Source organism: Crocuta crocuta, unplaced genomic scaffold (assembly GCF_008692635.1).
Source record: "Crocuta crocuta isolate KB4526 unplaced genomic scaffold, BGI_CrCroc_1.0 scaffold248, whole genome shotgun sequence".
NCBI lineage: Eukaryota > Metazoa > Chordata > Mammalia > Carnivora > Hyaenidae > Crocuta > Crocuta crocuta.
This window is the reverse complement of record NW_027532409.1, coordinates 1124614-1146833: the sequence shown is the minus strand read 5'-3', so window position 1 is coordinate 1146833 and position 22220 is coordinate 1124614. Positions and strand designations below refer to the sequence as shown.

General features: G+C 38.4%; 1 protein-coding gene across 1 annotated transcript in view; it reads right to left on the bottom strand.

Annotated features, from left to right (window-relative positions):
• The window catches only part of PTPRT (protein tyrosine phosphatase receptor type T), a 703891-nt gene that overhangs the window by 224524 nt on the left and 457147 nt on the right, over positions 1-22220 (bottom strand). Inside the window, exon 11 of the mRNA XM_077778839.1 lies at positions 4792-5065. Coding sequence (XP_077634965.1) covers positions 4792-5065 — 274 coding nt within the window. The remainder of the gene's footprint in view (positions 1-4791; positions 5066-22220) is intronic.

Here is a 22220-nt window from a genome sequence, read left to right as displayed (position 1 = left end):
TAAATATTGTATTCAGTATGGAGAATACAGAGGCAAACAAAACAGAGATGCTACCTCCTGTAGCTCTCAGTCTAAGGATGGAGGCAAGGACTACATAGAAATAAGTGCAATTAAAAATGTGCTCAGCTTTATAAAGAAAAAGAACAATTTAACATATAAGTGAGTACTGGCATGGACAGCTCTTAGAAAATATAAATGCAAAGTTCTCAGAGTATGTGACATGGAAGATGAGGCCTGAAAAATGAGAAAGTTCTTTGCAGACAAAGAATGTAGAGAAGAGATAGCCAGGTAGAATTACAGCTTGCATAAGGCCCCAAAAGTGAGAAAAATCTCTTAGAATGTCAGGGAAATAATGTTTTAGAAAATGGTAAGGAGAGGAGGGGTAGTGAAAATGTAGCAGGCATAGTCAAACTATATCTGAAGCACAATGCCAAGTTCTGGGAGCCCTTTTTAAGGAGGGCATTGGAAAAAAGGAGACTGTCTATTAAAGTACAGAATACATAGGACTAAGAAGATAGAGAAAATCATTCTAAGTGAGAAACATAAGTAATTGCATGTTAAACATCAATATGATCTAGCCTGAGTAACCAAAGATGGTAGTTGGTACTGTCGTATTTTCTCCAAGAGGCTGACATGGGAAAGAAAGATTTGATTTGTTCACATCAATACAAGTGCCCAAGAGTAGAGAGTTAAGGAGACCAAATCTGACTTTATAGATGGAAGAAAGCTCTAATAGTTTTACCTGCTCCTCAAAGGAATCAACTCTTTACCTCCAGAGAATTTCAGTGGTCAAGCTGAGGTTCTATAATGCCCTGGCAAGAACGCTTTATTGGCGATTTCTTTGGATGCTGGTCTGAATTAGATGACACTGCAAAACCATCCATTTGTAAAATGATATAATAGATCTATAATATAGCTGTATCCAAAATAAATGGTTACAATATGGCTTGATTCACAAGAAAAGACCTGCTCCGAGGATTCAGCACCAAGAACAGTGCTCTAACAGCCAGCTCTGCCCTTGTCTCATTAAGAAAGCCATCAGTGGTTAAATGTAATCTGGTCAAAATTCCCAGTAAAAGTGCCTGTCAACAACCCACACTTCATGAAAATGCCTGCAAGGACTCTGAGCACCATGCCTCATGATGTACATCATACTTGGGCTCTCCACTGTGTTTACAGGGGTGGATTAAAATACTCCTACATTTAAATAGATTACTATAGAGTTTACAGAATGTCCTTATCCTCATCCCATTAATATTCAACACAGATCTTATGTCAACATTTAATGAGTGAAAAAGTGCCTTTTTAATGATAGTATGTGCTTGCTAGAGGCTTGCTTAATTGATAAATCATATATAACTATTTTTAATAGCTTATTTAAAATCAGAGTTACTAGGGTTTTGTGTGTAGGCAGTCTGTAGTCTCATCGCAAAGGCTGGATATTTAGCCAGTCTGATGAACTGAAAAAGAAAACACTATCTTTAATATCCATAGAAAAATATACCTGGACCCTAAAATTTTCTTACCCCATTCTGATGAAACTTGCAGGTAGTGCTGGGAGCAATAAAACTGGTTGACAGTAAATTGTTCAATCTGGCCAACAACTATAATGCAACAAATGGCCATTTTTTGCTTTCCTTTAATTTGTTTTAATTTAATGTGACTTGGCCTCATCCTTTGTTTGGTTTTTATCTTCTAGTAATATAGAAATATCTTTACCTAAGATATTTTTTCCTTTTTAATGAAGGGAACAAAGCACCACTTATTGTCTTCTGGCTTGCTTTACAGTTACTGATTTTTATATTTACTTATAGTTTCCTTTGCGTCTCCCATTTTCTTTGTAGATTGTTGTTTCCTGTTCTTTCTAAAAGATAGATTGGAAATGTGCCTTTATGTTTAAAAAACTATAGTTTTCAACAATTCTCAGTATCAAAAATAAAGTAGTTGCTATTTGTTCCATCTTGCCTAAATTGGGGAAATTGGCAGATTTTTATTTACACTCATCAATCCTCCAACTCCTTCTCAGTTTCTGTTGATATAACAGCAAATTTACCGGCCTACATTACAATTGTTAATTTCTTACATTATACATCTTCTCTTTAATTATTTTTTTATATTAACCTTCTCTTTTGTAGCATATTTATAGCAAGTCTTTAGCATTAACACTATGTTTAGTTAGTTTCCATGCTCACTGTTGGTCTTTTCAGTCTACACTTCTCTGTTTTGATTTCTTTATTTTGATTTATTGCTTGGTCAATTGCTCTTTGAATGATTTATTAGAGGCAGGGCATGCGGGAGCCCCTGGATACTAAGAATGTCTTTCTGATGTATCTGCACAAGAACAACAACTGGGCTGATAAGGAATTTGTGGGTTATAACATTTTCTCCTCAAAAATCCTCCAGGCTTAACTGCATTGTCTGCTGCCCTTTACGAGATGGAGGAATCTGAGAGGGGCCAGGCAGAGATTTGTTAGACTGAGAATGGCTTTTCTGCTCCTATGACCCTTTAACTTAAGTCTTTTCAGTAGAACTTAATACTAAATGCAGTAATTTCAAATAGCATGTAGTTTTTCCCTTGCCAGAAAAACGACACGCTGAGTGCCCAGCTCCCACAGCTTTTCTTTCCTCTCTGTTCTTTTTTCTCTCTGTTTCCTCCTGTTCCTCTCTGTTCCTGTTTCCCTCAAGACACCTGGCATAAGCACCCATCCAATTCCTGTCCTGCAAATCTTAGTTCCAAAATGGGAGTACACATGGTGTGGGATGGAAGGTGTAAGTAATTAAATGGCCTTGTTCACCCAGAAGCAATAGTAGAAACTCCTTCCTGAATGAGGTAGCTTCAGAGCAGGGTGACTTCTTTCCCAATGCCTTCTCTTGAGGAAGTAGTGTATGGTGTGAAGTTTGGGAAGCCAAGCCTCTCACGGTCCTCTGGCCTCACCTGCTTGTTCCACTCAAGGCCAACCACACTCGGGTTGGGGAAATTCGTCCTGTGGTCCATTTGTCAGTTTCTTGGGTCCTATAGACTTGCTCTGTCGCCAGGTTTTTACTAGGGTCATGGTAGGAATGTGATACAGAGTGAACTGAGTGCAGCTCCTACTCTTCTTCACAGCATTGAAACCCAAACAGCACCTCTTGACATGTCACCAAGAGCAGGGAAAGCCACACCTTCTCACAACTGTGCTTGACCAACAAACTGGCCAGTCTGGGATGCAGAGAAACAGAAACAAGATGGGTCCCCAGATGCTTTCTGCCCATCTTTATGTCTTCCTCCTCAACACACCAGAGTGTTTCATGCAGGGGGAAGACCAGATGGACAGATGGAAGGCAGTCTGGCAGCTTCTCTTTGTAGTTTTAGACTCTCTGTCAGGAATGTTGCTTGGGCAAGTAATAAATGCGGAACTGAAATACCAATGTGGAATTTAAGTGGGTATGTGGACATTTAAAATGTTAATTAGTTCCTCAATCCAGGTTTCTCATAAGGTAATGACTGCCACTGACAGACTAAAGTCTCTATTTTGGCCACCAGAGCCTACAGAGGCTATTCTGTACACCCTTCACCAAATCTTGCTTTTGTTTCATCTTTCCCTTCTCCAGTGAGCTTCTCACTTCTCCAGATATACCGTGGAACATGGCACACACCAGATTCCCTTATGTTAAAAAAGGTCTTGCTGGGGGTGGGGGTGGGGCACATTCTATATTACCTTAATATGAACTATAGGGCCTAGCATATGTCAGTGTTTGTTGAAATATAAAGTATTTCAGTTTTTGTGAAATATAAAAGTCTGAGATATGTCCACAAAAGCAAAATGGGAAACACTTGTGTCATAAGAAGAACTAAAGATATTTAGACAAGACCAGATGGGTATATTTGAACAGGGAAGTGGATGGTAGGAAAGATCTTATTGTAACTGAAAGAATACCACCTGAGAAGGTGATTGCACTGATTCTCTTGGGACCTAAGGGTATGGACCAAGAGCATTGGGTAGAACCTATAATAGGAGACATATTTTAGGCACTATAATAAAAGACTTTCTTAGAGCCACAGACACTCCAAAGACCAGTAAAGTTACCACATAAAGAAGTGAGTTCTTGGTCATTAGAAATATTCAAGAGTAAGCACTAATGCCAATTAACTGTGATGTTGTAATGTTGATTGCTTTATGTGTAGGGGGAGGGAGGTAGGTATTTGGTGACCTTTCAGATCTTTTTCAGCCCCGTGATTTTGCGATGTTATGACTGGTGTCCTATCTGGACCAAAGAAATATCTGATACTAAAAAAGTTTACCTTGTCTTTGGGAGAGGAGAATATTTTATAATGTAACTACTGGTAATAATAAAAGAGTTAGTATTCACTGATTAACTATAACATGCTTAGTGCATTCAGATAACAAATCTATAGGTATTATTTTGTGGATGAGGAAATTAATCCTCAGATGGGCATGCAATGTGCCCAAAGGTGATCTGAAAGACCTTTTTTATCTATTAATATTGAGGTCTGCAAATTTTTTTCTGTAAAGGGTCATATAGTAAATATTTTAGGTTTTATGTGGAATAAAGTCTAAACTACTCAACTGCACTGGAGTAGCATCAAAAGTAGCCTTAGACCAAGTAAATGAAAAGGCACTGCTGTATTAGAAAAAAAAAGTGTGTGTGTGTGTATTTATCAGTCATGGGGCTGGATTTGGTCCACAGGCCTTAGTTTGTCAACCTCTGCTCTAAAGCCATGCTACTTTTCATTTGAGAATGGGAAAATACAAACAAGGCAAGAAATGGCCTCCATGTGGCCATACTTACTCCATTTGCTTTGCTGAGTGCCTGGAAGTAGATGCTGTAGCTCTTCAGAGGGGAAAGAGGAGGGTTCCAGTATCCATTGTATGTCTTGTTGTCACCCACTGTAAATGGCTGGGTGACAGGCAGGTTGGCAGGCTTCAATTCAGCAGCAAAGTAGTGTAGAGAATCAAGGCTGGAGGCATTCCTATAGCTCACAGGCACCGAAAAGCATTCAATGATATCAGCTGCCCTCCGTGATTTCTGAAGTCGCTCCTCCTTGACAACCAGCTGATAAACACTGGACAGAAAAGAGAAGCAGATGAGCAATGATCTGGAGGAATGAACTTGTTATTTATTTCCACTTCTGTCTACAACTGAACCTCCCTCCTAAGCTTTAGAATCATAAACTCACTGCTGTGTAGAAATCAATCTCCATTTACATGTCCCAAAGCAAGATCACACTGGTTATATCCAAAATGTAACTTGGTCCCAACCCCTACAAACCTGCCTCTTCTTCCTTCTACCTTTCTTTCCTTAGTGAAGGGTAGTATTGCCCATCAAGTGACCAGATATTGGATCTGGGACTCACTTCAATTCTTACCTCCTTAGACCTCACTATGCCCCTATAATCAGAAAGCCCTGTTGATGGGGTGCCCGGGTGGCTCAGTTGGTTAAATGTCCGACTTCGGCTCAGGTCATGATCTCATGGTTCATGGGTTTGAGCCCTGCATCGGGCTCTGTGCTGACTGCAAGCTCAGAGCCTGGAGCCTGTTTCGGATTATGTATCTCCCTCTCTCTCTGACCCTCCCCTACTCATGCTCTCTCTCTCTCTCTCTCTCAGAAATAAATTAAAAAAAAGAAACATTAAAAAAGAAAGCCCTGTTGAAATCAGCACTCTGTATCTGCCCCTCCTCTTTTTCCTTCTTCATTGATAATGCTGAGGTTGGGCACTTCTCTACCTCTTTCCTGGATTAAACTGTTGTCTTTACCTCTAACTTACCTGATCAACTAACTAGTTAACTCACTGATCTTCCTAAACATATTGACAGTGTTTCTCTTCAAGCTCTTTCATAACCTGTTATCCTAATGATATAATCTAAACTTTTCATCCTGGCATTGAGGACACTTGTGCCTGGCTTCCAGTCTGTATTTTGGAAATTCTTAGTTTGAACCCCTCATTCTAATATATTCATACCCCCTGCCATTGCATAAACATCCTTGGGATTCTACTCCAGGCCACTGTCAGTTCATGCTTCCTCCACATGAAATGCCTTCTATCTACTTCTGCCTGGGAAGCCTTTCCCTAAAGGCTGAGTCTATCTTTCATCTCCTCAGTGAAGCCTGTCTAGACGCCCCCCCCCCCAACACTGTGAATGAATTTCCCCCAACCTTAGCTCCCCTACAACTCACTAATGGATATCTTCTTGGGATTGCAAGACTATGAGCACAGGACTACTGTTTCTTTGGTTAGACTGTTAACTTTTTGGACACTGGGAATTGCAGCTTAGTTATTTCCGTATCACTTACCCCAATCCCACATTGCCCAGTAGGTTACCTGATACCCATAGAGTCATCAGTGAATGCTTGCTCAAGTAATCCAAATTAAATTGAGTTAAAATTGAAAGTAAGCATGAAACTAAATATGACTGGATACAGAATCCCTAATCAAGATAAACAGTGAATACTCTGAGATCCTGTCTAGTGATTCTGTACCATTCCCTTCAACTTGGAAGTAAGAAGGCACCAGTGTGTGAACAGAAATGATCAAGCTTTTATTGAACACCAGCTGTGGGCCAGATGTGTAGGCTCCTTTTATAAAAGTTATCCTAAAGGTTGTGAATATGGATGGCATTTTACTATCTGTTTGAATGCCCACATTTTGTATTTCTAAATGCTCTTCTTTTAGAAGATCTTTATTGCAGAGATTTCTAGGACTCATGATCTAAGACAAAACACCAATTGCCTAAAGAGTGCCCCCAGGAAATTTTTGTGAATTAATAAGGTGATTTCAGCAGTGGCCCCAAACCAATCTTCTAAAGATGGCATAGTGAGGTAGCACATGGTTTATGAAAATGTGGCAAGAGCTATCATATTTCAATCAAGCAGTCCATCTAAGGACATTTGGTTAAGCCTAACTTGGGTAAAGATAGAGGCACGGGACTACTTCATTAAAATAAAAGGGTATAGAGGGACTAACCCAAGGAAACATGATACAATATGGCAAGTCTTCCCCTGAATCTCCTTGAGCATGGGGATGGTCAGAAATGCAGATGGGAAAGAAATACACATATGAATGTTTGCCATACTTGGAAGAGAGTGATACCTTGAGTGGAGGTGAGCAATAATAGCTCAATGAGCATGGGTACTCTCTGATGGGCACACCTGAATGAGAACTCAACAACCCAGAGTGCATGTGAGTGCCATATGAGTGAATGTGGCCAACCTCTCTGGTAGGGCAGACTATATCTGACATTGTATCCACAATGTCCAAATGAGCATCTGTAGGACCTGGGTGTCTAAAAACTAAGCAAACACATATACTCTTTGAATGAGTGAGTACAACATCAGATGAATGTGTGTGGACACCTAAATGTGTATGACATCTGAGTGTGTCTAAGATCCCAAAGTATATGTGTGTGTGACATGTATATGTATTCATAAAACTGAAGTCTGGGGTGCCTGAGTGGCTCAGTCAGTTAAGCCTCCAAACTGATATTGGCTCAGGTCATGATTTTATGGTTTGTGAGTTCGAATCCTGCACTGGGCCTTGCACTGTGAGTGCAGATCCTGCTTGGGATTCTGTCTCCTCTCTCTGACCCTCCCCTGCTTGCATTCTGCCTCTCTCAAAACAAACATTAAAATATATATTAAAATTTAAGTCAATAAATGCCTAAATTAAATTATGACTTCAGGGCATATTCCCTCCTCAACTCTGGGGTCCTTCTCAATGGCACAGCCACTATTTTTATCAAGCTAAGCTCAAAATAGTCTCTGAAAGACATCACAAAGACCCAAGACCCAAACCTAGAGGAGGCATGTCTATAACAGTTTTCAAGATCTCCAATGCTTTACATGTAACAGCAGTCTCAAGTAAAACTCTTTACTTGAATTTTGCTAGAGTGCTCAGGACTGTTTGTTGAGGGTCTGACTCATGCAACTCTAATCTATAAGGAAAAAGGCAAAAGGCAATGAAGAGTGAAGAAGCAACAGTCTCTTGGGTCCCCCTGTGGAGGCTTGCAGTAGGACCTACAAGACTGAACTGGGCTTGGAGGCACTCAGCCTATACAGCCCGCACGCTCTCCTGACTAGGTGAGTAGGCACTAACAGGCCTACCTCTAGGAAAAGGGTTTGCAAAGACCTGTGAGTCCCTGCTTTCCTCTGATGTGCAATCTATCCCTAACTACTCTTGGGTTAATCCTGTCCACACGAGAAGACCTCTGTCCTTGTTTCTAAGTTGAAAACTCCTGTGCCACCCCTGAGTCCTTCTGTTACCTTTTCCCTCTAAATTGAGAATCCAAAGGCTTGGGAGCTTCAAGGGGGCCAGATCCCATTTCCAGAATCACTTTCTGTTGTCCTTGGCCCAACTATGACGGGATGGATCATGAAGAGGCACCAGGCTGGTCTGAGTACTGCCCATGACTGGCATGAGATTCTGAGGTTATAGACAGCTAAGCAGTGGGTCTTCACTGGGCTCTGACTATGAATGCAGCCAAAGGCTACAGAGGGAGGCAAAACATGTCTCCAGGGGTCAGGCTGGGATCCCGCCATCAACCTCACCATTGAAGACTCACTTGTCAGTTCAACCAAACTCAGCAGCCAGATTACAGATAAAGACACTGAAGCTGACAGGCTGAGTGCCCTGTGTCAAACTGTGGCAAAAGCAGAAAGCCAGACTTCTCATTCACGGTTCAGTGTCCTTTTCTTCCTCCACCGCCCTTCTTTTTCCATAAGCCAACAAAATGTACAAAGGATCTTCTGAGTATTTTTTACTTGGCATTCTGAACTGCTTAGCCCCATTGCACTCCGTTTCTTCTGGAATCACAAAGCCTGGCAAAGGATTGTTTTGGTGGGGGGAGGATAATGAGGGGGTGGGTTAAACCATGTTGTAAACATATAGTTCACGAACAATTGGGATTAAATGTGCCAAAAGTAGAGCCAGCACCACCCTCAGGCCTACTGTGCCTGCAGCTTCTCTATTCAGAGGCAAATGTGCAACTGCAGCCAGGAAGCCATAAACAATTTTGTCGTGTAAATCCTTTTGCCAGTGGACTCAGCCTCTCTTAAAGATCAGGGGACTCTGATTAAGGGGTAGAATGGCACGTGTAAGCTGTGCAAGTGTCCTTTCCCTGATACACACAATTGAGGAAGCAGGAGTGGGATGGGGGGACAAGACAGTTTCTTTGTGTTTCTTGGGGTAACTTCATTCTCATGGTCCTTCTCTTAGAAACATCTTTATCTAAGCTATTTATGGCTTGATGCTAATGACAAAATCATACCTAAATGAGAACTCCCTGAAAGTCATATCTCTAGTGCAAAAGAAGTGATTGCAATATATTCCGGAGCGTTTGTAAACAGAAGGGATTATTTTTTTAGTAGAAAAATCCTGATGGTATAAGAGAAGAATAACTTAAGAGGCTCACCTCACCACATACAGCATTTACTCCCACATTTCCCCATCCTGTGACATCCCCTCTATTTCTTCCAGTGGGAAGATGGACAATTAAGGCCATATTTTTTGCATAAGTTATCCTGAGGGTCTCTTCTTGCAGGGGCCTGAAAGCAGCTTCACCTCAACTTAAAAGATCAAGGGGAGTTTGTACTTTCTTTTGCCTCCCTGTCTTTGGTTGCCTCACTCCAGTTTACCTTCAAGATCCCTTACTCATCCTCTTTGCTGTAGTGACTGCACCCCCAGCCCTCTCTCCCTAACTTTTCAGACTCAGTCTTGCCGGTAACTTCAATCCTCCAGTTTCACTGTCTTGAGACTAGAACACTGTACTCTAGCTTCATGTCCCAAGACCTTGGCTCACAGAGGACGGTTGTTTCAGAAACCTTGAAGAGCAAGACATGCAGGAATTCCTCTGCAGGTAGTAGAGGACCCACTACCAGGGCCTCATATCAATGGCCTGGATGATAATTCATGCTCTTCTATGAAGGACCAGGGGCCTATCAGCCATCCATCAATCACTAGCAAATCCTATGGCTCCTTTTTATATCTGGGGAAGAGATCTCCAGCAAGGCACTATTACCCAATCAGAATAATGAAGTCAGGTGACAGACAGACAGGATGCTATAGTTCACAGGGGAAGACTGCCCATATTCAGAGAGGGGTACATTTGTGCCCATGTTCTCCCATAAATAGGCTTCATAAATTCATATGATCAGTCCATACTGACATTGCCAATTCAAATCCATTAACACAAGATTCTTCCTCACCATCCCCATCGCGAATTTGATTCTCCTTTTTCCTACAGTGAAGACCTTGGTTTCCAATATCAGTATTTTTTGCTCATTTACTCTTTCACACAATAAACACAAAAGCATTTCAGAATTAATACATCAACACCACAACCAGCCTCAATATGTAAAAAGTAAAATTCAAGGTTTCTCTACTGTTCTGTTCCAGCTTCTTACCAAACAATTCATCTTTTTTTTTTTTTTAATAGTTTATTATCAAGTTGGTTTCCATATAACACCCAGTGCTCATCCCCACAAGTGCCCTCCTCCATGATGGGCATGGAGGAACAATTCAGTCTTAAAGCCATCAGGTAGGGCAGAGCAAGGCAGGCATCCCTATGTGATAGGAAAAGTGACAGTGGCCCAGTGTGGGGAGTAGAAACCACTTAGTGTCCCCAAGACCCATTCAGGTAACCTACAAGATCAAAACTATTTTCAGAATACCATTAAGATACTATTTGTCTTTTGCACTTTTGTTGCCTCACAAGTTTACTGTGGAGTTCTTAAAAATCTACTAGACTTCAAAAACGCATGAAGTTGGTAGTGCAGATAATCTCTTTGAGGTACTGATTTCATTTCCTTTGGATATATAACCAAAAGTGAGAATGTTGGATCATAGGCTAGCTGTATTTTTTATTTTTCTGAGAAACTGCCACACTGTTTTCCATAATGGTGGCACTAGTTTACATTTCTACCAACAGTGTACAGAATCCTCTTTTATTCACATCCTTGCCAACACAGTATCTTTTGTGTTTTTGATAAGAGCCACTTTAATAGGTGTGAAGTGATAGCTCATTGTGGTTTTGATTTGCATTTCCCTAATGACTAGTGATGTTGAGTACCTTTTCACATACCTGTTGGCCAAATGAATACCTTTCTGGGAAAATTGTCTATTCATGCCCTTTTTCCATTCTTAGATTATTTCATTTTAGGTTCTGCTGGTGAGTTGCAGGATTTCCCTATGTATTTTGAACATTAGCGTCTTATCAGAGATGTGTTTTACAAATGTTATTTCCCATTTTGCAGTCTGCGTTTTCATTCTGTTGATGGTTTCTTTTGCAGTGAAAAGTTTTTTAGATTGGGATAGTCCAACTTCTTTATTTTTGCTTTTGTTGCTTGTGTTTTTGATGTCATTTCCATTAAATCACTGCCAACACCAAATTAAAGGAACTTTTCCCATTTTATTGTAAGAGTTTATGTTTTAGGTTTTACATTAAATCTCTAATCCATTTCAAGTTAATTTTTTTGTGAGTGGTGCAAGACAGGGGTCCATTTTCACTTACTTACATGTGAATATTCAGTTTTCCCAATACCATTTATTAGAAAGATTATTTCCCCATTGAGTATCTTTGGCTTCCTTGTCAAATATTACTTTTAAGTATATGCATATACATACATATCCATATATGCATGGACTTATTTCTGGGCCCTCAATTCTGTTCCATTGGTCAATGTGTCTGATTTTATATCCCTGCCATTCTGTTTTGATTACTGTAACTTTGTAATATAGTTTTAAATCAGGACGTGTGATGCTTCCAGCTTTGTTCTTCTTTTTTAGGGTTTCTTGGGCTCTTTGAAATATTTTGTGGTTCCATGTGAATTTCAGAATTTTTTTTCCTATTTTTGGAAAAATGCCATTGGAGTCTTGGTAAGGATTACACTGAATCTAGACAGCTTTGGTTAGTATGGACATTTTAACAATATTCATTCTTCTGATCCATAAACACAGGGTATCTTTCTATTTATTTGTGTCTTCTTCAGTTTCTTTCATCAATGTCTTACAGTTTTCAGTGTAGTGGTCTTTCACCTCCTTAGTTAAATTTATTTCTAAGTACTTTATTCTTTTGACACTATTATAAATGGGAATGTATTCTCTGTTTCTCAGATAATTGTTAGTGTATAGAAATGCAACAATTTTTATATGTTTGTTTCCTATAACTTTTTCAAATTATCCTTTACTTTTTATTAAAAATTTATTTTATCATATAACATATAAGTTTAGTATATATTATATATGTCATATATTATATTATATATATATATTATACTTTTGTATGAAATCATGTCTTCTACAAACAGGTAATTTTGCTTTCCTTTTTGGATACCTTTTATTTCTTTTTATTGTCTGACTGCTCTGCCTAAGACTTCTGGTACTATGCTGAATAGGAGGTGTGAGAGTGGGCACTTTTTTTTATTCCTGATTTTGGAGGAAAACCTTTTAATTTTTCACCACTGAATATGTTAGCTGTGGGCTTGTCATATTATTATGTTGAGGCATGTTCCTTCTATAGCCAATTCACTGACATTTTAAAAAATCATGAATGGTTACCAAATTTTGTCAAAAGGTTTTCCTGTATCTACTGAGAAGAACATATGATTTTTCCCATTCCTTCTATTAATGGGATGGATATGCTGCACCCCAGAAATGAATTCTACTTGCAAATCCTTGCACGCCAGAAATGAATTCTACTTGATAAACCATAATCCTTTTAATGAATTCAGTTAGCTAATATTTTTTGAGATGGTCACTGATTTTTAAAAATTTTTTAAAATTCATTTTTTAATTTTTATTTATTTCTGAGAAAGGGAGAGAGGCAGCCTGAGCAGGGGAGGGTAAGAGAGAGAGGGAGACACAGAATCCAAAGCAGGCTCCAGGCTCTGAGCTGTCAGCACAGAGCCCAATGCAGGGCTTGAACCCACAAACGTGAGATCATGAACTGACCCAAAGTCAGACGCTTCACTGACTGAGCCACCAGGTGCCCCCGTCACTAAGTTTTCAGGTGAGGGCAGAGAACAGTCATCTCCGAGTCAGAAGTGTGCTGCTCATGATCAGTGATTCCCAAATCTAGCTGTACATTCTAATTTCCCAGCAAACTTAAAAAAAAGAAATGCTATTTCTTGGTCCCACCCTGGACCAACCAGATCAGAATCTCGAGTTGTAAGGCCAAGTATCAGGATTTTTTTAGAACGGGGGTATCCAGATGGTCTTAATATGCAGCTCTGAAACCACAAACCTAGGTTATTCTAATATTTATACCATTGTCCTAGCAGGGACATACCCTCCAACATTCTTACTTTGTTTAATATCGTTACTTTGGGTCATTCCAATCCACCACAGCATTCCTTCACAATTACCAGTTTTCTCGAGTCATTGTCTATTACATCTGTTGATTTATTTCTTTTATAGCTTTCATCACAAGTGATATAGGTCTTGTCTGATGATTCTTCCTGCTCCCTAATAGTCTGTGAACTTCATGAGGTCTGAGATCCTACTGTCCAGTTGGTTGTTGCATCCTCAGCTAATATCCTGCTGAACACATAACAGCCGTTCACTAAGTACTTATTAAAGAAAAAAGTCTGGCAAAATTTAGAAAATGAATTTCAAACTCATATTCATTTCAATTCTTACTACATGCTTCAATGCTATTCTAGATGCTGTTCCATCTCCCCAAGATGCCTTTTTCCCTTTTCTGCATCTCGAGGATTCTTCATCCAATCTAGACCCATATCAAATGTTACTCTTTCTGAGGAGACTTCTCTTGCAAACCAGAGCTAGTTTCTCCTTCCTCTGTTCCCATAGCTCTCTGTCCTTATTTCTATCATAGCTCCCACTGCAATGATTACCTCACCCAATAGAAAATGCTTAATGAGCACTTATTATCTACTAGACACCCTGTTAAGCTCATTCAACACATTATCTAATTTGACCTTCGTAATAAATAACTCTAAGAGACACATATTATTATCTTATTCTGACAGAATAAGAGAAATAAAGCACAGAGAGGCTCAGGAACTTACTTACGTCAACACTTGCTATTTGAACACTGAAGCTAATTATGTGAATGCAGACAGTATGACTCCTGAGCCCTCAGTCTTATCCATAAGGATACACAACTTTCAGCACACCCTAAATTGAGCCATCAACTGTAATGTACCCTACCAAATAATCCAGTTGTTTAAAAAAATTACCTTATATCTAACTTTTTTTTTTAATGTTTAAATGTTTTATTTATTTCTGAGAGAGAGAGAGAGAGAGGGAGAGGAAGGCAGCGTGAGCAGGGGAGGGTCAGACAGAGAGGAAGACACAGAATCTGAAACAGGCTCCAGGCTCTGAGCTACGTGTCAGCACAGAGCCCTATGCGGGGCTTGAACCCACGAACTGTGAGATCATGACCTGAGCCGAAGTCGGACACTTAACCGACTGAGCCACCCAGGGGCCCCTTAATTGTTTTAAACATACAGTTTTAATATTACATACAAAAGCCTCCTCAAAAGCAAATATATTTATTCCGGAGGTCTAGTGACTTAGCAAACTTGTCAACTAAGAAGCCCTTAGTATTGGCACAATGAAAATAGTTTAAGGCAGAAGGTCTTAACTCAAACATACTGACTAATGCTTACATGGTCTGCTAATATCTTTTCTTCCAAAGGATACTCGGCTGAGTGGTCTATAGGAACATGTAGATGTTGGCTGTTCATGGCCCTGACAGTAATCGACAGGAACATTGTAAATGCACTCCCCATCAAGGTTAACTTTGTCCTTTCTTATGCATTCTCTGTGCTTCCTTAGGTTTCTCTATTTTCCTAGATTACCAGAGGGCCTTCTGATGACCAGAATGACTATGGGGAAAGGTCCCAGAAAGCAGCACCTGGCATCAGGGTTGATTCATATAAAGACAGTAAAGCCCTTAGTCATGAAAAAAATTTATCAACAGTAAATACAATGTTTAATAAAACAATTTAATCTCACAAAAGAGAACAGTTATTACATTTCTTAATCATTCTTCCTGGTTCTGTGTCCACCAGTTTTTTAATCATTCTTTCTGGTTCTGTGTCCACTAGCCAGCCGTGTGTGCTCTGCTATTAGTGGGGACACTGTGGACCACCTCAGAGTTGTTCTGAAACTATTGGTGCTTCCTGTCCTGGTAAAGAGGACTAGAAAATTTAAGTTCTGCTCTTCCCCAACCTTCACCTATATCTGGCCTTAGACTATCATTTTTTCCAGTGACTGTCTTGAACAGTAGTGAAAAAATCCTGTTCCTTTGTCTCAAGGGGCATTTATTCAAGGTGAAATTCACTCTCCAGAGTCCCCCATAGGAACACACTTGCGTTTGGCTTCTTAACCTTCTCTTTCCAGCCTCTCTCTCTCTTGAACTAGTTTCTTCTAGGAGCATCCCCTTAATAAATCACTTGCTTCCAAATCCTTGGCCTATGAGTCGGCTTCTGAGAGAACCCAACCTAAAATAACCTCTACATGCCTCAACTTTGTCACATTTAAAAATTGTGGTGTGGGCCTTCTTGAATGGTGTTGTGAGGAGCTCAGCACAAAGAGCTCTCTCCAAAGATTTCAGGAGTGGCTGGAAAAATTCATAGTTGTGAACATCTATGTTCAACATCTATAATAGAAAAGAAAAAATTCTGAAATTAATAATCTAGGTTTCCATTTTAAGGAAGAAGAAAAATGAAAGAAATTAAACACCAAAGAGGCAAAAAGAAGAATATAGATTAAAGTAGAAATCAATGAGACAGACAACATAAAAACAAGAGTGAAAAATCAATGAAACAAAAGTTGACTTTTTGAAAAGATCAACACAACTGACAACTGTGCCTCCACTGGCTAAGAGGCAAAGAGATAACATAAATTACCATAATCAAGAATGAAAAAGGAAACATCACTACAGACTCTACAGAAAATTTTAAAAATTATAAATACCATAAAAAAACTTTATGCCAAAAAACTTAAGAGTTTAGATGAAATGGGAAAATTCCTAGAAATATACAATTTATCAAAACTGAGTCATGAAAAAATAGAAAATTTCAATGTACTCATAAGAAGTAACCGAATTAGTAATTAAAATTCTTTCCTCAAAAAAGCTCAGCCTGTATGGCTTTACCGGTGAAGTCTACCAAATATTTAAGGAGTAAATAATTCTGATTTTTCATAAACTTGCCCAGAAAATAACAGAGGAGGGAATGCACCCTGACTCATTCTATGAAACCCTGATATCAAAACCAGAGAAATACACATTATAATAAAATAAAACTACAGCCTAAGTATTCATGAATATAGACCCCAAAATATTTAACCAAATATTAGAAAACTAAATCTACCAACATATAAAAAGATGATATATCATAACTAATTGATTTATCCGAGGAATGCAAGGTTGATTTCTCTCTGAAAATCAATTAATGCAATCCAGCATATATTGAGAATAAATGGAAGAAATCACATGATAATTCCAATAGATTTAGAAAAAAGTGTGACAAAATCAAATGCATATTCATGATAAAAAGTACCAGAAATAGAAGCTTTCTAAATCAATGAGGACATCTATGAAACGTGTTAAAGTTAACATTGCACTCAAGAGTAAAAGATAATGCCCTCCCTCTAAAAGCAGGAACAACACAAAGATATTTACTCATCATTATACTAGAGATTCTAGGCAGTGAAATAGAGTATTGTAGTACAGATTTTAGCCAGTAAGCCTAATTAATTAAAGGCATTGGAGGGAAAGGAGTGAAGCCTTTAATTTACAGATGACATGATCCTATACAAAGAAAACTGTAAGGAATACACACAGATACAAAAACTGACAAAGACATACACAGACCCCCAACTATGATAAACAATTTCAACAAGATCACCCGATTCAAAATACACAAAAATCAACTGTATATTTATCATTAGTAAAGTGAAATACTTGTACATTAAATAGTACAAAACATTGATGAAAAAGCTGAAGACCTACATAAGTGGGGAGACATGTTCATGTTCATGGATTAGAACAGTCAATACTGTTCATATCGCAATTCTGTGTAATCTCTATGAGAATCCCCGGGGATTTTCTGCAAAACCTAACAAGCTGATACTAAAATGTATATGGAAATGTAAGGATCTGTAATAGAACAATTTTAAAAAATAAGAAAAATGGAGGATTTAAAGTTCCTGATAACACAATATGAAAATCAACACAGTGTGGTGCTGGCATAGGATAGACTTATAGACTAAGGCAGGAGAAATGAGAGTACAGAAATAAACCATTACATTTATGATCAAGTGATTCTTAACAAAGAATCCAAGAAAATCTGATGGTCAAAGAGTAATGTTTTCAGCAAGTGATGTTGGGCCACCTGAATAGTCACATACAAAAATACAAATTTAAATTCATATTATATACAAGAACTAACAGAAAACAGATTATAGTCCTAAATGTGAGAGCCAAAAGTATAGTATAGTAAAAGTATAGAACTTCCAGGAAAAAAAGAGAAGATCTTCATGACGCTAGATTAGGAAAAGTATAAAACACAACAGCAAAAATACCCTTTAATGGGGGAAAAGAGATGAATTGGATGTCTATATATATATATATATATATATAGACATATATATATATAGACATATATATATATATAGTTTCAACATAGATAATATGTAACATATACATTGAATATATATTATATATATTTAAGTTGGGCTTCAGAAGACACTATTAAGCAAATGACAAGACAAGCTACATGTTGAGAGAAAATATTTGAAAATCATATGTATGGTAAGACATTTCTGCAATCTACATAAGGACCTATTACAACTTAATAACAAGAGGACAAACAACTCAATTAAAAAATTGGCAAAAGATTTGACTAGACATTTCACTAAAGATGAAATACATGGGGCTAATAAACTCATGAAAAGATGGTCAACCTCATTAGTCATCGGGCAAATGTGAATGAAAACCAGAACAACCAGAATGAGAAACTCCCCAACCGCCCACTAGAATAGCTATCAATAAAAAGACAACAGCAAGTTCTGGCACAGGCACGAGAAAACTAGAACTGACATACCCTGCTGTCGGAAAGGTTAAAAAAACAAAAAACAAAAAACAAAATCATGGGGCAACCACTCTGGAAAACAGTTTTCAAGTTCCTTAAAAATGTAAATATGGGGGGGCGGTGCTCCTGGGTGGCTCTATCAGTTAAGAGTTCAACTAGATTTTGGCTACGGTCATGATTTCATGGATTGTGAAATCGAGCCTCACAGTGTCAGCACGGAGCCTGCTTGGGATCTTCTCTCCCCCTCCACCACTCACACACATGTATGTGTGCTCTCTCTCTCAAAATAAATAAACTTAAAAAAAAAAAAGGTATATGTAAAACTGTATTCACCTAGCCCAAAGAAATAAAAACACGTCTACACAAAGACTTGTATGCAAATGCTAATAGCAGTATTATTCATAACGGGCAAAATATTAAAACAATCTAAATGTCTATCAACTGGTGAACAAGCAAACAATATGTGGTGTATCCATATAATAAAATAGAACTCAGCAATAAAAGAAACAAATTACTGATATATCCTATAATAGGCATTAAGCTCAAAAACACTGTATTAAATGAGAGAAGCCTGATGGAAAAGACTATTCATTGTATGATTCCATTCATCTGAAATGTCAAGAAAAGGCAAATTTATAGAGATAGAAATCAGATTCGTGATTGCCTGGGATTGGAGGTGGCAACAAGAATCAACTGCGCCTCGGCACAGGGTATTTTATGGTGAGATGAAATGTTCTAAAATGGGATTGTGGTGATGGTTGCACAACCCTATAAATTTATTGAAAATCATTGAATTGCACACTTAAAATGGGTGAATTTTATGGTATGTAAATTATACCTCAATAAAGCTGTTAAAGAAACGAGGAAATGGACTGAATAATCTTGGATGTTCTTTCTCCCCTCAAAAGTCTGTGCTTTAGCATTCAACTATGCACACATTTTAATACAAAAATGCTATGACAAACCTTTGGCATTACTGTACAAGTCGGGCTAAGAAGCAAATGTGAGCTTTATAATCCCCGATAGAATCTAGCTTTGCAATTACATTCCCCACATTAAAGGTCACTCAGAACTAAGAAGCTGAAATTTACAGTGATATGTCTTAGTTAGGCAACCTTTATTCCAAGGCTCTGGGAATTCCTGGTTTCTTTTTTCCCTCCACTGTTTGCCTTGCACAATAGCCCTTAGAAAAGGTGAGAAAATGGGAGGAGGTAGACATTCTCAGTTTGGCATGTGCATGTGTATCTTCGCTTGGCTTCTGACTAGCTGTGTGACCTACTGCCCTGTCTGTCTTCCATGCACTTATTCATTTATGCATCTGATATTAATCAACTGACTATAGTGCAGCAGGTGCAAATTTGAAAATAACATGCTCCCTGGTTGATGGGGACCTGCGATGTGGAGACAGATATTAACTGTTCAGCGTAATTCACGGAGGTAAGGACACAATGAGCTCAAACAGGGAAGGATTCTGAGAAGAGGGGCACATGCTGGATAGTGTGAGGCCTAAAGGAGGTAGGAATAGAGTGCTCTATACAAGTTGGCTGGAGCCAACACAATTGCTGCATTCATCATTATTACAGTGTTATCAAATTAGACAACAAAGATTTGCCTTGTTTTCCATTTGGACCCTCCTGTGATTGAATTGCACTTTGTGAATTTAGTGAAAGTGGATGTTGAGTGGAAATTTAGAGAAAGAAATATGTTGTATTTGTATGGGGCCAAAACAATTCAACTGAAGGGTTCAAATTAAGTTTTACTTATTATCAAATGAAGGCAAAAGAAACCTTACAAGGAAAAACCAAACGACCATCAGATGATGACTAAAGCTCCATACCCTCCTCTACAGCATTTTAAAGAAGTGAAACTACTTTCAATGAGCATGGACTTACTTGCATTGAGATATATTTTAAATCAAAATGCAGAAGATCTGGCAATGGCCCTTATGTCCTTCCTTAGTCATGGGTCCTCTCTCATTCATAATACCATACATAAGAACTACCATGGTTCTAATTTTAATAAATATCCTCAATCTGACCACTTCTAGGACCTCTATAGCTACCACCTTGGCCAAACCCCCATCGTGTTTTGACTGGATTAGTGCAATAAGTCTCTCAACAGGTCTCCTGACTTTCACTCTTGCTCCCTACAATCTATTCACAGAACAGTGACCAGAATGACCCTTTAAAAACATGACTCAGGGTATGACATTCCTCTACTAAAAGCCTTCCTACTTAGAGCAAAAGGCAAAATCTTTGCAATGTCTACAAAGCGCTCTCTTATAAACTTTCTGATCTCATCTCTTCTAATTCTTCTCTAGTTACATGGCCTTTTGGCTGCTCCTTGAACACCCTAAGCATGTTCCCATCTCAAGGTCTTTGGATTTGATAGCTTCTATGCCTGGAATGCTTTTCCCCTGGATATATGCAACCCTTGGAAGACTTGTTTCTTCATCTCTGCCAGTGAAGTCTGACCTGAATTATTTTATTTAAGATACAACTGCAATCCTAACAAACCCTATTACATTTTTCTGCTTAAAATTCTTTCTTCATGTCATTTATCATCATCATGCACACTGTTCATGTGTGTGCACGTGTGTGTGCACATATGTTCATGCGTGCATACCCAGGCACCTGACAGGTGAAGTCATTTTAAGGGAGGACTGTAAGCAGTGAAAATGTCAACCTTCTTTCAGGAAAAAGCAACTAGATAGATATGGGGCCAGTTAGCTGGTATTTGGATAGATGACCTTGTTTTGGTAACCTTTTCTAAAGCAGCACTGAACTAAAATGCAAGGTAGGGTTTTAGCGCTGGCTTTACCACTTCCCCGCTCTGTCTGACATGCTGAGTAAGTCACTTTGCCTCTAGAACTTGCATCTAAAATGGGATAAGTCTGGCCAATGTAATAAGACACAAAACAGACGAGATATACATTTTAGAGAGGAAAGCAATTTATCATCATTTGTAGATAAGATGACGGTGACCTAATATATTGAAGAGAATCAACTGAAAGGCTCCTAAAATTAATGAAAGAATTCAGTAAAGTGGTTTGATAGAAGATAGAGATAAATAAACTGCACAGCATGAAAACCAAGCTGGAAGATGCAATAAAAAGTCCTTTTAGAATAGAGTCCTTTAAAAACAACTAAGGATCACACAACAAATAAGAAATGTACAGGACTGACATGGCAAGGAAAAATAAAGCTCTCTATTGAGTGAAATAAAAGAGTATCTCTAGCCCCTAGCATAGGGCTTAGCAGAGCCGGTGTTAAATAATTATGCAGAACTGAAGACAAATAAAGGGATAGAAATGCTCAAGTCCTGGATGAAATCATCACACACTTCAAAGATGTCAGTTCTGTCCAAATTGAGGTTTTTCCTTTGGGAAAAAGCAAGCCGTATGAAATATGAGGCTAGTTAGTTGCCATTTGGGAGCCCTGAAGATGTGCATGACGCTAATTTGAAAATTCTAATAATTTCAATGGGAGGATTTTTTTTATGGTTTGTTTAAAATAAAAATTACAGTTAAGAATGTTTTTTAAATAAAGAAATATGGGTGGAAAACTACTACTGGATATTAAAGCATATAATGAAGGTAAAATAATTAAACCATGGATACTGGAGTATGATTAAAAGAAAACGGGATGTGTGTGTGGTGTGAATTTTACATACAGAAATAGAATCCACACAAATCAAGGGGAAAGAGAAAATGTTATCAATAAATAGTGCTGGGAAAAATTACATAACTATGAGAAAAATACACCAAATTTAAGACCTCACCATACATGATAAACCACATTATGCACCATTGGCTCAAAAGAGATTTTATTTATTTAAATTTTTCAGGATGCACTGGCAATCAAATGCCATATAACTGGATCCTGATTGGATTTTTAAAAGCCTTACAGGATAATTAATTAATTGATGCAACTTGGGAAACTGGAATATGAGCTACATATTAGTTGCTAGTATTATATCAATGCTAAATTTCCTGAATGTGCTAATTGTATTGTGACTGTATAGAAGGACTGACCTTTTTCTTAGGAGATACCTACCAGCCATTTGAGAGATAAGAAAATATGACAAAATGTTTACAACTGGTGGGTCAGGGGGAAGGACACAGGGATGTTTATTGTTCCATCCTTGCAACATCCTGTAGGTGTGAA